Source organism: Podarcis cretensis (genome assembly GCF_951804945.1).
Source record: "Podarcis cretensis genome assembly, chromosome: 16".
In the NCBI taxonomy this organism is placed as follows: domain Eukaryota; kingdom Metazoa; phylum Chordata; class Lepidosauria; order Squamata; family Lacertidae; genus Podarcis; species Podarcis cretensis.
In genome coordinates, this window is record NC_137186.1 from 33,046,847 (window position 1) to 33,063,731 (window position 16,885).

The 16,885-nt window shown below is 43.0% G+C and overlaps 1 protein-coding gene across 2 annotated transcripts; it reads left to right on the forward strand.

Moving 5' to 3' along the window:
• Positions 1-418: 418 nt before the first annotated feature.
• PGAM5 (PGAM family member 5, mitochondrial serine/threonine protein phosphatase) lies at positions 419-15,804 on the forward strand. 2 transcript variants are annotated; one of them, XM_079957096.1, is made up of 6 exons: positions 419-899; positions 6,518-6,696; positions 7,916-8,041; positions 9,525-9,613; positions 10,609-10,742; positions 14,477-15,804. In XM_079957096.1, the coding sequence occupies exons 1-6, from the start codon at positions 622-624 to the stop codon at positions 14,625-14,627; spliced, it is 957 nt and encodes a 318-aa protein (XP_079813222.1). In that variant the 5' UTR covers positions 419-621; the 3' UTR covers positions 14,628-15,804. The 2 variants fall into 2 exon arrangements, with proteins under 2 accessions (XP_079813222.1, XP_079813223.1); XM_079957097.1 differs by having other exon boundaries at positions 420-899; positions 10,612-10,742.
• The last annotated feature ends 1,081 nt before the right edge of the window (positions 15,805-16,885 follow it).

The window sequence follows — 16,885 nt, forward strand, 5'->3', positions numbered from 1 at the left end:
CAACTAGTATTTTCCTGATTTCGGTTCCCCACCACCACCACCACCCCTAGTCTTTTCCTCACAACTAGATTCGTTGGGGTGGTGTTTTATTCCTTTTTTTCTTTTCCTTTTCCAAAGTGTATATTCAGGTAAAACCGGTATTTACGCTCTCCCCGCCACCCCCGTCTTCATTTTTGTATGCGCACATCACGTACGCGAGGCGAGGCGTTCGTTTCGTTTCCTTTATTCGATTAAAATAAAATTAAAAAAAAAGATTGGAGAACGGGCAATAGAACAGAATGAAAAAAGGAAACGCGCGTGCGCGAGGAGGTTGGCGCCCCCTTCCCCTCCTCTCTCCTCATCAGTTTCCTTCAGAAACGCTTTTCTCCTCAGGGACGGAGCAATCTTGTCCCACGCCGGGCGCCGTCGACGGCGGGAGCCCGCTTCCCTGCCTGCCTTGCCCGCCTCGGCAGGGCGGCGCTGTGAAGGGGGCGTGTGACGCCGGCTGCCGGCCGCTGCCTTTTCCTCCTGCTCCTCCCTCTCCCTCAGTCCGCCTTTCCTTCGCCGCTTATTTAGGCTCGGGCGCCCCTATTCCTCGCGCGCTTTCTTCTTGGTCGCTGCCTGCCTCCCTCAGTTCCTTCCATGGCGTTCAGGCGGGTCGTTGCGGTGGCCGCGGCCGCCGCTTGCGGGTTGGCGGGCGGCTCTGTCTTCTTCTCTGCGGTGCCTCTCGGGAAGCAGCAGCAGCAGCAGGTGGTGGGGAAGAGCTCCGGCGACGCCCCGGTTCCCCTACCTCCGTCCGCGGCTCCCCCGCCGGGGCTGCTGCTTCTGCCTTCGCCGGCCAACGCAGCCTCCTGCCCCGCCACGGCGCCTGGCTGGCTGGAGAAGCCCAACTGCGGCTATTGGGACGACAACTGGGACAGGTAAAGCGAAGCATCTTCAGGCCTCTGAGCGGGCGGGCGGGAGAAAATCCCACCCCCGCACCCCAAAAAAACACCTCCCCAAGGTAATAGGAGCAGGCCAAGATGCCGTAAGTTGGCAACCCTTCAAAAGCAGAGGAGCACGCCAGGCTGCTCTCTGCTGGCAACCCCTCATCCCACCCCCATGGACTTCGCCATCGTCATATTTTAATCATTCGGTTGCTTTCTTATTTATATAAAGTGCTTTTCCCTTCACCAGAAAATGAAATGAAAGTGAAAAATGAAACGCTGACTCTTTCGATTGTCGGAAGAGCTGCATCTCCAGACGATTTCGTGGATTTGAAATGCAGTGTTGCTAAAGTGAGGGGGTGGATTTACCCGGCCTTTGCTTTAAGGAGCTGCTGCCTCTTAATTACATGTATTTGAGTGGGGGATAGATCATGTGCTTTGTAATAGGTGTTTTGTGTTGTAAGGTTCTGGTGTTTTAAGACATCGTGATACAGAAATACTTTCATAAATCAGAGTTGGTGGTACAGCTTTGATTGACTTTATCGTCGTCTAGTACAGGGAAGACAGGCCCTTCCTCATGTTAATACAAAATATGACGAGAAATCCCTCTTGGGGAATAAGGGAGAGACTTTTGTGAGTTGAAACTTGAGAACTTAGTCAAAAAGTGGAACATAAATCTGCTGAAATAAGGATTCTAAAAAGTCATTTAGTCCATGTGTCCCCAAAAAAGTCAGGTAAATGTCTCCAGGAAGCTGCAAAGCCCAAAGGTAATGCATAACTCCTGGGAATGCTATATGGGAACAAGTAGTTGTGGTTTAAAAGCCATTGTCTAATCCTTGTTGAAAGCCATCTAAGTTCCTCACTACCTCTACATCCTGAAGCAGTGTATTTCATAAATGATGTGTTGTGTAATCTTTATTATGGAGTTCTGGCATAATATAAACAGATGCAGGGACTCTGCCCTGGCACAAATGAAGGCTATGTGGGGGGGGGGGGTCTTTGTTTTTGTATGAGCTAGGAGTCCAAATAAAAATAACTTGTTTAAATAGAATTTATCCATTTTGAATGGGGCTTAGTTGATGAAACGTGCATGTGAGTAAATGCAATTCTGCAGGAAAGATGTATGTTTTAAGTTAAGTGCCTGAATTTGTTGCAGTGGGCAATCTTCATTGTGGAGAGATGGGAAATGTCTCTCCTAATATAACACAACCATTCCCTTCAGTACCTCTAATAAAAAAGTACAGTTTTAAAAATATCTGCAGCCTAATTAAACAAAAGCACATTCTTAACCCAAACACTTTGAGTAACTTTACTGAATTGCAATCTTAGAATGGATTATCTCCCTGTTTTTCCTGGAGAGTTACGCAGTCTATACACACAATCTGTTTCCTACCATATTTGACTCCCTGCTTGCCATTCTTAACATTGATTTTAAGGCCCATATTCTCACTGGGAGAGAATCCCAATCAATTCAGTGACTGCAAAATGTTAAAAATACCTCAAATAACAAACTTGTATTTTTTACAAGCAGGCTTTTCTCCCATCTTTTCAGTGTTCAGTTATGGTTGCACATTCTAATTTGCATTAGCATTTGACTACAGCACTAAATGGCTGTAGTTTTTCCTTACCTTGAGTGACAAGAGGTAAATGTGATCCAGTGTGTTTATTGCCAAACATTTATTCCACCGTATCTGGATGCTCAGGGTGCCCAGAAACCTGATGGTCACTTGTACTCAGCACTTACTACCCCACCCACCTCTGTCCAGCAAGCAGTTTTATATTTTGAACTATTTCTGCCACAGGTCAAGATTCATCCCTAGTTGTGGCTTGTATTGGCTTGGATGGCTTCTTACACAGCTTTTAACTACAGGCAGTGCTGAAACGCACATGTATGTTACTGTGAATATGTGATTTAGACAGACTTCTGGTAAATCTTGTGAGATGTGATTGCTGAACTTATATCTGAGAACCACACTTGTACTTCCTGCCACTTCCCTATGTTCACCTTAAGAAATGTTGAGAAATGTAATAGGAGAAGTTGCATTCAGTCTACCGAGTTTATGAAAGCTTAATGTGAACAAACCCTAATGGATGTCTGCCCCTGAACTGGTGTTTATGCTTCACCCTTGTTTGCTGAAGCACAGCTGTGCCTGGGGTGGAAAATGAAAATTGAGGAGTATACCCAGCAATTTTCAGCAGGATGTGGATTCATTCTCTTAATATCCAAGGAGATTTAAATTGGTGATGAGTCAAAATTATGAATTCAGCACTCACATTGTTAATAAACTCAAGACTCTTTACCAAGCCACAACAATGCAAATATAATTCCCCACTGAACATATTTAGGTGGTTATGTTGACTCCTGACAGTTTAGGAGAGTCTTCTACACCAGTATTGGATATGAAAGGACATTTTAATAATTGGGGTTAGAGAACCTTTAGAGAATCTCAAAATAACAGAAAGTTTCCTGATGAGATTGGGTATAAATCTGTTAAATAATATACAGTGGTACCTCAGGTTACAGACGCTTCAGGTTACAGACTCCGCTAACCCATAAATAGTACCTCAGGTTAAGAATTCTGCTTCAGGATGAGAACAGAAATTGTGCAGTGGCTGCGCGGCAGGAGCGGGAGACCCCATTAGCTAACGTGGTACTTCAGGTTAAGAACAGTTTCAGATTAAGACTGGGCCTTTGGAATGGATTAAGTTCTTAACCTGAGGTACCACTGGAACGAATTAAGTTACTAACCCGAGGTACCACTGTATCTGCTTGCACTCTGACATGCTTTTGAACTGCTAGGTTGGCAGGAGTTGGGACCAAGCAATGGGAGCTCACCCCGTTGCGGGGATTCGAACTGCCGACCTTCCGATCGGCAAGCCCAAGGCTCAGTGGTTTACACCACAGTGCCACCCGCGTCCCACGGGGCTGATGGTAGATGTAGTCTAAAACATCTGGAGAGTACCAGGGTAGGGAAGGCTGAGCTAGAGGGAAGTGCTAAGCTTATACTTTTATTTAATTCCTTCCCAGATGGTTCTATCTCTGGTTTAATAACACTAAATCTGAGCAAAAGTCCTCCCACCTCCTAATTTTATAATGGCTTGGCACCACTACACATTGCAGATGTGTGCACAAATAAATGAGAGGCTTATTACGGATATGTCATTTGGTGACATCTGTTCAAACTTGGTTTATTCCCTTCTATGGCACAACACTGCAGTTTCTCAACTGTACCCACCATGGGAAAAACCACTTTTCTGTCTCACTTCAAAGTCTATACTATCTAGCTTTTCTTCAAAATCGTTCTGAGAGCAGTGAATAGGTAAACTCAGACCAGGTGCACAATCATGTGTCAGCTCATATGCTAGAATTGTAAACTTTGGTATTAAAATTTTGCCTTGCTAGCATGTTTCAATTTTTAGCATATTTAACTTTTATGCTGTGAACTGCCATGTGATCTTCAGATGAAGGATGGCATACAATTTTTATAAGTAATATATATAATAAATATTCTTTGGGCCCCTGAGGACTTTGCAGAGAAGTTCGTTGGACTGGTGTGATAGCAATGAACAATTAGTTATATTGCTTGCCAGGCCAATATTTTTCATTTTAAAACTTCTGGTTTTCTTAATTTTGTTAATATTTAAAAAAAAAATTAGAGTTCATCAAAATTAATTAGCCGGGCCAATAGTCCATCTAATTCAATATTGTCAACACTGATAGGCAGCAACTCTTCAGGGTTTCAGGCTTGGACCTCCCTCCCCCACACTATTTAGAGATCCTATATCCTTTTCTGCTGAGCTATGGCCCTTCCCCAAAGCAGTGAAGGCCATACATATCTGTCTTCTGTTCTATATCTCATACCTCTTATCTCATGGTTCTGCTTAAACTGTTAAGTACTAAGATAACTTCTGGGTGTGAATGGGACATAAGACTATCTGTAAATAAATTAAAGGAAAATACGTGAGGTGGGTACAGTTCTGGCTTGTTTCTAACATCCAGACTTCGGAATTGCATTAAGTGGTGCATGTATTTGCAGTGGTATTGTGGAAACTAAGTTGTTCCTATTGTAGCAACTTCATGAAGTAGCGTTTACAATTTCTTCCCTTAAAAAAAATCTGATTCAAACTGGGTCAAGCTAAATTGGGTTAGTTTCTTAAGCACCAAATCGGGGTCTGAATCAAATCTAGTGGTTGGTGCACACCCCTACAAAGTATGTGAGAAAAGAAATACTTGGTGCTGCTATATTGCTGTTGCGAAATGTATTAATAGCATAAACATCATCAAAAAGATGTATCAATATTTAATGTGTTCTGTGTGATAGGGCTGTCTTATACTGTATATACTTTCTTTTGTGCTAGTCCACTTTGTCTTCCAGAAGTTAAAATAACTCTTTGACTCTTCTATAATATTCCAAAACTTTAAAAAACCACATTTGAGTACATAAGCTGATATTTACTTCCAAGAATTTCCCCTTTCATTGCTAAAAGCTGGGACAGCTGTGAGAAATCAGAACAGAAGGGAAAGAATGGGAAAATGTTCTAGATGGATGATGGGAAAACCTACAATCTTGTACCCTGTTGGCAGAAAAGTTCCAAAGATATTGGCTGAACTGGTGCATTAATGGTCCAGTGAAAATACAGTGATTAATAATTTCAGACACTGGAATGAAACTGAGCAACTACAAATGGCTGCTTCAGAAGATGAGTCTTGGTATAGGGCTGGTTCATGTACTAATGCAGTTGTTCCCAAACCCCTACCCACCACAGGCCACTTAAAAATTGCTGAGGATCTTGGCAGACCACTTAATAAATTATTTGCCTGCTGTAGTAGTTGTAGTGCACTGTGCTTAGATGCTATATGTATTTTTACGCATACATTGCAGACTCATGCCTCATGTCTTTGGTATGTCTAAAAGTGTTTCTTTGGGCACCAGTCATACCTCTAAATCTCTCATTGCACTAGACCCCTGAAGCTTTGCATTGCGCCTTTTCTTTCTGGCTTCACAAACTGCCACCAAACTGCCTTTCTCAATGGGTAGAAATGAGACATTATTGAGATGTTGAACTTCTTAATGAGGGATTGCGTGGGGGATATAAAGTGAGCATTGTTACAGTGGTACCTCTGTACCAAACACTTCTGGTAATGAACGCTTCAGGTTATGAGTTCCACTAACCCGGAAGTAGCTGCTCCTGGTTGCGAACTTTGCCCCAGGATGCGAATGGAAATTGCACACCAGAGGCAGGCCCCATTAGCGAAAGCGCGCCTCAGGATAAGAACGGTTTCAGCTTAAGAATGGATCTCCAGAATGAATTAAGTTCGTAACCAGAGGTACCACTGTAAATCTGGTTGATTTTGTCAAGTGAACACTTGGCACTGAAAAGGATGTTGTTGGGTCACTTCAATTGCATGTCCAGTTATCTTATTACAGGGGTATCTTAACATAGAGCTCTATGTATGTTGTTGGACTGCCCAATTCCCAGTGGCCCCAGCCAGCATGACCAATGGTCAGGAATTATGGGCATTGTAGTCAGACATCTGGTGAGCACTATGTTGGCTACCTCTGCCCCATCATTTATTGATACAGAAATATAAACTTCAAAATGATTTTCAGGAGAGAACCACTGGCTCTTATGAACCTGAAAAAGAAAAATGAAGAGACTGGGGAAGAGGAGGACTCATCTCGTCTAGCCCACTACAAAGCAAAAGCTACCAGACACATATTCCTCATACGCCATTCTCAGTACAACACAGATGGGAACAGTGATAAAGAGAGAATTCTGACTAAGCTTGGTACGTATGACTGGCCCTTTCATACCTCAGAGCTGGGGGAGAAAGCAAACTTGCCAGTTTATTTACTGATTTGATTGCTTCTCGTTAAAATTTGGGGTAGGGAAACTGTTCAGTCACCCTTAGTACTTCGTGGCAGAGACCAGAGTGTTGTTCTTAACAGGTAGATTATTTCCATTGTGAATTGGCATTTAGGCATTACAAACTTTTGTTGGTCAGCTGTGTAAATAAATAGTTCCAGTAGCTGTGTCATTTCATCCCCAAGTCTGTTGCCCAGCCTTTTCTGCTCCCGGTGCCTTCTCTGCAATACTGGAAGAGCAATATTTGGCCTAGTTTGCTGTTGCAGTAAAGAGCACAGCTGGACACATTATTTCTTCCCCTCTTCTCCAACATGACTGGCTTTTCTGATGCATAGGAAAACTTTATATTGCAGCATTTCTCTGTAGGTTCACTTGGTCTTGCCTATTAATCAAATCACTAAGTCTAGTGGTTTTCAAATCCCTCTTTCTCTTGCTTCTCATCCCTTTGCTCTTATTTGCTCATTGCCTGTACTTGACTACCCTAATCCATGTGAAGGTTTCCTACTCTGAGAATATCCCATCCTTGCTGATTGGTATGCTTTGAACTGCCTCCCAGAATACCTGTATGTTGCCCCACCCCCCGCTTCTTCAAATCTTTCAAAGCCCTCCTTTTCCATATAGTCTTTGGCTCAGCACCCTAGTTCCCATCTCCTAGCAACTATTCCTGTCGCCAAGGCTAAGCATATGTAACTGAAACAAATGCATATATTTTCTTTACACTTGCCTACTCTACCCTTCCCTTCTACTTATTTATCCTCTGTTGAATTTTAGATTATAATTTTGTACTGCTATAAAGCATCATACATATATATTTTATAGTATATTTATATATACATATATATAAAACAATATTATTAAATAGTTCTACAAACAATGCAACCTTCTTCCTGATTAAACAAACCCTTGATTAGCAAGGAGACCCCATTTGGAATTCTGCTTGTACTTCCACATACTCAGAAATTCCTTGTATCTGTTTGGATGAAGATACAAGTGGAAAGAACAGCAGTGCCAATAACTGTTTGTGCATCACTGTGCTGGGACAAAAGGTCTACATAATGTAGAAATCTTATTTTACCGCCCCCCCCCCCCGGGAATGTGTTAAAAGAGACACACTGCAATTTATACATTGCCTTAATTTTCAGGTCGTGAACAAGCTGAGTTGACAGGGCAAAGGCTTGCAAGCTTGGGACTGAAATTTGATAAAATTGTCCATTCTTCTATGACCAGAGCAACTGAAACAACCAACATCATCAGCAAGCATCTTCCTGGTGAGTGAATTCTCTTGTTGAATCAGGAAACATAATTTGTTCTAAATAGACAGTGTGGCTTTAATAAGCACAGAGTGGGCCATGCAGACTAAGCTGGGTGCATTCTTGAATCAAAGCATTGACATATGGTGCCTGATTAAGCCCTTGCATAGGCATTTTAGATGGGGAATTTTAGTTGGAATTGGGCTTTTTTTTTTGTTCCTAAGTTTCATGTCTTCAGTCTGCCTTTGTGTCATTAAAAAAACAAAACACTACATTTGTGTGTTACATGAATTGTTTGCCTGCCCTGGAATATTCTGATGAAGGCCTGTTAAATGTTTTTGATAAACACCTCCCATGTATTCCTAATATATTTACTGTTTATTAATTTTAATTGTGTGAGAACCAATATTGACTGAAATGTGGGAAATAACACACAATGATATGTTTAAGAAAACACGAGTACATAGAATCATAGAATTGTATTGTACTGTTGGAAGGGACCACAAGGGTCATCTAGTGTAACCATGCAATGCAGGAATCTTTTGCTCAACATGGGGCTTGAACACATGACCCTGAAATTAAATCTTATGCTCTACCGACTGAACTACCAAGGTGTTGCTGCAGAGGTTTTCCGAAATTCTTTCTTCTAAGTTAGTGGTGGGGAACCACTCTGATCCCCCGTGTCTGGATGTTCTGAGATAAGAGCGCAGGTGCACTGGGTTACCATAGCAACAGAGCAAGCTCAAGTGTATGACTTGCTGAGTCGTTCACCCTTCCATTGGTTCAGGAGATATGCCTACGAGTAGAGACAGGTATAATAGTCACTGGGGCATTGCTTTCATTATGTGACATCTTGTCTGGTCCTGTTCTGATGTTGCGCCTGTCCTGATATTGTTCTGTTTGCTGTCAGGGTCTGACTGAATCTGTGAGAGTTGGGGGAAGAGGTTGTGGGTTTTACACAACAGTGTTAGCTAGTATGGTGATATAGCTTTACCTCAAGGACCAGAAGAAATGTACATAGTAGGTAGTAGTGCTTAGCTTTGTCTTGTGTCTGGAGGCAATAAACTCTTTGTTACTTTGAACTAAGTAGGAGGAGTTTTTCCCTTAACTTGGAATTCTAGAAGAAACTGGTTGCTGGAAGCAGGAAATCTCTTAAGACTCTGCTGAGTGCTGCACATACTCTGCTGATACATCACACTGGTTGAGCTGTGAACTACCAACTGACTTCCACAAGTCAGCAACAAGACCCTTTCTCTTAATCTCTGTCTCTGACACGATGCACGTTACTTGTACAAGGAGTACATTCTAGCACAAAACCTTCAGGCCATGCACTATTCTTCCTTGCTTGTCATAACACGAGTTTACAACCAGGGTATTAAAAGATTTGCAGCACCTTTGATATGCTAACTTACTTTGTACAGATGCAGATCTAGAGTTTAATGTCAGAGATGGCCCTGGAGACAAGGCTCTGAAATGCATGTCTTCATTTTTCTTCCCCCAGGGGTGAAGAAATCGAGCACTGACCTTCTGCGTGAAGGAGCTCCAATTGAACCGAATCCTCCTAGCTCCCACTGGAAGCCAGAAGCTGTGGTAAGATTTTTGTACAGTGGTGCCCTGCAAGACGAACGCCTCGCAAGACGGACAACCCGCTAGACAAAAGGGTTTTCCGTTTTGGAGGCGCTTCGCAAAACGAATTTCCCTATGGGCTTGCTTCGCAAGATGAAATGTCTTGCGAGTTCCTGCAGTTCCCCCCCCCTTTTTTTCCCCCTTTTCCTAAGCCGCTAAACCGCTTATCAGCTGATCCGCTGATAAGCCGCTTAACAGCTGATCGCTAAAAGCCGCTAAACCGCTAATAGCGCTAATCCGCTAAGCTGTCAATGGGCTTGCTTCGCAAGACGAAAAAAACCGCTATACGAGGAGCGTCACGGAACGGATTAATTTCGTCTTGCGAGGCACCACTGTATAAGCAATTGCCTTAATGTTGTGTAATCTTTGGCTTTACTTATAGCAATGTAGACAAGTTTCCTCAGGTTTCTTCTGACTGCTAATCCACCCAAAGTGGCACATGCTTATTAACAGAATATTTTATTAAACAACAGCAAAAGGAATGAACATTTCAGTATATCACTAGGGAGAGAACTCTAAAGAATGGGAGCCACAGCAGCAAGGTCCTACCTTTTTTCTTTAATCATTCTGAACTTGGTGAATGAGGAAACACAGAACAAAGCCCAGCTTAATGACCTAATAAACAGGATGATGCACAGTTAGTAGCACCTCCTATAAGTTATCCATTGCCCAGGCGGCCTAGAGTTTAAAAGGCACGACCCAGCACACTGAGTTTGGTCCAGAAGAGGTATGTTCTGGGCAGTCCATTTCTATTGATAAGATGGACTTCAGATGGTGGAGAAAAATAGCCTTCAGTAGGGCAGTAATCCCAGCAGGTTATTGAGGTTGGATAATGACCCCTGTATTTTGATCAGAAATGTCAAAATCCTTTTCTGTAGCCAACACTAATGGTAAATTAAAGATGAAAAGCTTGTGCATGTTTAAATATATACATCAATAACCAATTATCTGCTTTTTAGCAGTATTATGAAGATGGGGCTCGGATTGAAGCTGCCTTCCGAAACTACATTCATAGGGCTGATGTAAAGCAGGAAGAGGATAGTTATGAAATCTACGTCTGTCATGCTAATGTCATTCGTTATATAGTTTGCAGGTAACTATGGCATTGAAACAAACTGGTGGGTATGGGAAACCTTCTGAAATAGTTTAGATTGGCTCTTCATGGCCCAAACAATAATGTGCTGACCCTTAACTTAAGCAGTCAAATGCATTTAGCGGTTCTGAGTTATTTGGAGAGGGTGTGTGCACAGTAAAATGAACAGCTGTCCAGAGAGCATATGACTGCCAGATTAACTTGAAGCTTTGCTCTAATCTCTGTTTTTGAGTAGGGGATTATAAAACAAATAGACCTTCCATACTAAACGTATTATGAAATTTAGAAATGGAAAAATGAGAATGCAGCTTATCTATTGCTCTGCTTGCAGAACTTCCAAATCCTGGACCAAAATTTGGGTTAGCAAAACAAATTATTACTTAAATCCAAAGTAACTGTCTAGCAGGTCTTCTGCCCCCGAGCTGTGAAACTGGATTTCCCTTCCGGTATCAAATAAATGTTTTGAGAGATGTACAGTTGTCCCTCATGTTACATCCTCCTCAGCTCTACCGTTTTTGGTTGCATCTTCTAAGACAGTGTAACCTTGGTTTCTTTGAACTGTGCTGAAGACCTGTTTGGGTTGAAAGAGATGCTGAATTTAGTTAAGTGCTTCTGTTTTGGAAGTGCAGCATGAGAACAGAGCATACAGACTTAAGCCATAACTAAAGTGCACTTAGCCTGCACTGGATACTTGGACTTTTAGTGCTGAAGTTTGAACTCTCTGGAATCAATTACAGTTGTACCTTGGTTTTCGAACAGAATGCGTTCTGGAAGTCCGTTCGACTTCTGAAATGTTCAGAAACCAAGGCACGGCTTCTGATTGGCTGCAGGGGCGTCCTGAGGCCAATCGGAAGCTGCAGAAGCCATGCCATAAGTTTGGCTTCCAAGGCAAAGTTCACAAACCGGAACACCTACTTCCGGGTTTGCAGCGTTTGAGTTCCAAGTTGTTCATGAACTAAGCTGTTCGAAAACCAAGGTATGACTGTACCATCCAAACTCATTATGTTTAGGTGCCTACTGAAGAAATTTCTGTTTAAGAAGGATTTGGCCCAGGTTGTGACCCAGTCATGTATGGAATATCAATTTATTTTATATCTGAAAAGGTAGTTTTGCTGCTTTTTTTTGTAGGCATGACTTTATTGTTTTTAGAGCTTGTTGAATTTATTTTTAGAGATTATGTTTTTATCTTGTACACCACCTTGATGGCTTTATGCTGTGAAGGAATTAATTATCTATTCACAGGTTCCATTGGGGTGGTGTGTGCTCAGAATGGGTTTGCTATCCAGGAGGAGTGGTTGAAAATGTGTGCAGTGGTAGTTTTCTGGGAGGTTTAAACATTTCTGGGAGACATGGAGCCCAGTATGCCATCCATATATTAGAAGAATTGAATATTATGAACTCAGAAAGTTGAGTATGTTTAGAGTTGCTTTGTTTGCGTAGGCAAGAAACATTAGGTAGGAATAGCTAGTATGAGATCAAATATTCCATCACAGCTCAGCTGTTTTGAGCTGGACTATCTTGTTGCAAAGGGACGCAGGTGGCGCTGTGGGTTAAAGCCTCAGCGCCTAGGGCTTGCCGATCGAAAGGTCGGCGGTTCGAATCCCTGCGGCGGGGTGCGCTCCCGCTGCTTGGTCCCAGCGCCTGCCAACCTAGCAGTTCGAAAGCACCTCCAGGTGCAAGTAGATAAATAGGGACCGCTTACCAGCGGGAAGGTAAACGGCTGGCCACGTGACCCGGAAGTGTCTCCGGACAGCGCTGGCCCCTGGCCTCTTAAGTGAGATGGGCGCACAACCCCAGAGTCTGTCAAGACTGGCCCGTACGGGCAGGGGTACCTTTACCTTTACCTTATCTTGTTGCAAACCTCATGCACCTATCTGCATTTGTTTAACAGTGTACTGCAAACAAGTAAGAAATGAGCTGGCAGTCAACATTGCAAAAGCAAATGAGACCTGAAATTTCAAAAGTTGATAAGATCACCTTCTTCTGGATAGGGATCTGCCTTAAGGAATATCATATCATGTAGTGCAAGCCTGATAAGAGGCTGACCCTGTTCCTAGAACCTTCCACATTGAAACGTGACTATTGCCACCTAGAGAGGTTAAAAGCCTTCTTAGTTGCATATTAAAACCTAGGGTGTCTGCTGACCTTTTGCTAGATTATAACCTCCATAACAACCTCTTGTGTAGCTTCCCTTTAATATTTAATATCCTGTCTATATTAGTACACATCTGTTACATTACATTTCTAATAGAGGGTGACATGTGTGCTTGCGCTGGCTAACTAGATTAACAGTGCAAGTCATAACGAGTAGTTTATGTGTGAACCATATTTCAGTGTATGTAGAAACAGATGGTACGTTAAGCTCTTTGTATGGTTTCAGAGTTGTATTGATGTCTTTCTGCTGAACTTCTAACTATCAAGTGATTTGTACTTGAAACCATTGTAGTAACTGACTCTTGCAAAAGATGGACACGATTGTTGGACTTGAGGCAAGGTGGTTGAGTATTACACTAACTTAAAAGAACATTTTAGTTTCTGGGACTACTGTTCAACTTAATGTATCTCTTTGGAATTCGGGTCAAAGGAAAGATCATGCAGGTCTGCCTCTTTCCTCAAAATTGGGCACACTCATTTAAGTATTTATAGCCTGTACTCCTTGAAGCAATGAACCTTTTCTCTCCCCCCCCCCTCCTACATTTCACCGTTCATACAATCCCAAATGTTTGTTTTAATTTTGAAATTTAACAAATGTTATATGGGCACAATGAAATCCCATGTTTTACATTTCTGAAATTACATATTGGTCTATGGTGGGACTTTTCTCCTGTGCACATAACACCTCTCTCTTTTGATATTGTTTTACATAAGAAAGCTTTGTCCTAACGTTTCACCTGGTCAGTGTTTTTTTAAATAAATGTAATGGACGCAGACTTCACCTCTTTGTGTGATGTCTCTGGAAACTTATCTATGGATTTGCTGGGTGAAGTTTAAAATTCCTCAGTAAGCCTAAAAATGAAAAATATCAAGTTGGCCCTGGCTGCTGATTAGGAAGCCCCTCATAGCCACTGGGAGCCTCAGGTTGAAGTTGGGACCCTTGATACTGAAGTGCAGTTCAGTGGATGGCCTTACGCTTTGGATGGCCTTGTGCTCTGTACTGTAGAATTCAGCCTCTTACAGGAATCTCATTCCCACTTAAAGTACCTGCAACTTGCAAAGTGCTATGGTGAATTGTAGGAATGTTAATCAGTTTTGGATAACTCCTGAGGCAAATCAAGGTTCCCTGGAGGGAATTTTCAGCTTGTTAAAAGTAAGGTGGGATCTGTACAAGGCCGCACATGTTGTAGCAGGGAAGTCAGCAAGTTAGCCATCAAAAGCAAGCGGCAGGCAGATGTTTGCCGAAAGTGAAAGTAGTATCTCTAAGCTTACTGTAATGCCAAGTGTGTGGGGTGGAAGCAAGAGGGCAGGAGGACTCCATTGTGACTGAGACTTCAGGTTTATAATCAGAAGGATTTTACTGTGCTTGCAATGTCATTTATTTCTGTTTAAAAAAACAAAACCAAAACCACACCTTTTTTATTTCTCAGTTGCAAAGGGTAGGAGTGTTTCTGTTCTGAATTTGCTATCGTGTACATATTGCAGCTGAAATGCTAATGTGTCTTATTCAAAAAGAACAGTGAAAAGAAGCACAGCTCATTTCAAAATGTTGAAGTAACTGCTTTCCTTATCTTTTTCAGAGCTTTACAATTTCCTCCCGAAGGTTGGCTTCGGATATCCCTCAACAATGGCAGCATCACCCACCTGGTCATCCGCCCTAGTGGCAAAGTGGCGCTTCGATTGCTCGGTGACACAGGCTTTATGCCTCCTGAGAAAATCACACGCAGCTGAGTGGACCTTTTCTGGCACCGCTGGTGCCGCTGTGGTGTACAAGGTTATGGCTTGGTAGGAAATTGTGTTTCACAGTGTACTCAGTGAATGCCTACTCTTTCTCCCACTTCATTTATCTGTAAATAGAAGGGCTGTTCAGCATTGCTGTGTTCATGGTGCATTTGGCACATTCCACAAAGTACTTCTGCGGTACAGTCTCCTACACCATTAAAATGGAGACTTTACAGCAGTACTTAATGAATGAACCTAAAACCAGAGAATCTACATACTTAACTCATGTGAGGGTGCCACTTGCCTGGCTGCAACAAGGAATGTTCCCAGGCTTCTTACCAAAGCATATTGTTATGTGTAGAGATGATTTTCCCCTCTCTTCTGTGGAAAGAGGATACAGAAATACCGCAGGATTAGAAAGCAATTCTTTGCATTGGTAATCGGCAAAATTATTTTTGCTAAATCAGCAAGAGTTGGGGGTAGAGCGGTTTCAGCAACTACAGTTGTGGCTGAGTTTTCATAACTTAATAATTTAGCTCCCTTACATGTCTGTGTTACTTTAGAGCAAAGGTTGGAAACTGAAAATGTGCAAAAGGCATGTATTAGAGGGTGTCCCCTGGCTATACACACCTGTTGGCGGGAACAAGAGTAGACTATGATGCTGCAGTGGCTGCTTGAACAGCCCTTCTCACGATGGTATCCAAGGTGAAGAGAGACTATCTAAAAGGAGACTGGACTTGATTCTTTTCTTCTTGCCCTTCAATATCACATACGATTGTTCTCATATGAAAATGAGTGTTCTCATTTGCTTTACAAATGCCCCTCTCACACGATTAGTGTAAAAGTCTGAATTGAACCACTCCTCAAGGCCTGGACTTATTAACAGTAGTTATGGTTACATGTCATTTGTCATTATTCCCATTGAGGCAAAGCACACCTGGGGACACGGGTGCTAAACTAAATTTAGAAGTGAGCCTCATCCTTATCATCCCCAAGAGCATAGCCTGCACTATTTCTTCAGTATGCTTATTTGTCTTATTTTATAATGTATCAAAACTACTTTTTGAAATGGAATCTGCTGTTGGTGAAATGCTACCTGGAAAAAGGTGGTGGTCTGTCTTTCAATCAATGCAAACAAAGTTATCTTTGTAAAATATCTGCAAATATAGTTTTTTATTAACTTTCATGAGGCTTCCTTGATATCAAGAGTTGCTAATAGAAGTGGTTATTTTCTCTTCAGGTAAATAATGCTCGAACAATTGACCTCTTAGCATTTATGGGCTGGTTTTTAGTCTGTTTATGGTGCTGTAGGTACATGATTTTGCTAATGGAGTAAGTTCTAAGTGTGTGGGGAAGATCTGAAGGGGTGAAACTCATGAGCTAGTGCCAAGCCCTGAATTTAGAGTCCCTTTCAGTGCAGCTGTGGGAACGGGAAGCGGTCACAGCACTGATGGAGCATACCCAAGGGGAGCTACATGGCAATCTTGCCACAGGCGTGGCAGTGTGGAGCCCCTTCCCTACCCACGGGGATCCTTGCACACCCCCAGCCCCATGGCTGGCGCTGCCCGGCTGCATGGATCCTCTTGTCCTGGGCGCTGCTACTGCTCCTGGCTGCTCCACTCTGCAGACCAGGTACTGGGCTCCCACTGTTATTGTTTATTTCTCCTGTTTTGTGTTTTATGTAGGACTATGCAGACAATGGGACGCAGGTGGCGCTGTGGGTTAAAGCCTCAGCGCCTAGGACTTGCCGATCAAAAGGTCGGCGGTTCGAATCCCTGCGGCGGGGTGCGCTCCCGCTGCTCGGTCCCAGCGCCTGCCAACCTAGCAGTTCGAAAGCACCTCCGGGTGCAAGTAGATAAATAGGGACTGCTTACCAGCGGGAAGGTAAACGGCGTTTCCGTGTGCGGCTCTGGCTCTGTCCAGAGCAGCGATGTCACGCTGGCCACGTGACCCGGAAGTGTCTCCGGACAGCGCTGGCCCCTGGCCTCTTAAGTGAGATGGGCGCACAACCCCAGAGTCTGTCAAGACTGGCCCGTACGGGCAGGGGTACCTTTACCTTTACCTTTATGCAGACAATACCAGCTCTAAGGAACTGTCATCAGCAGCAGTTAACGTAAGCACTCTGCTGTTATCAGAGCAAACTAGTCCAGCATTTTCTCACAGCAGATGGACATGAAGGCAATGGCACTCTTCCACTCATAACAAGCAGCTGGAGGTGGCTGCCTTCAAACGTGGTGGGTATATGGGCATTACGACTCGTAGTCGAG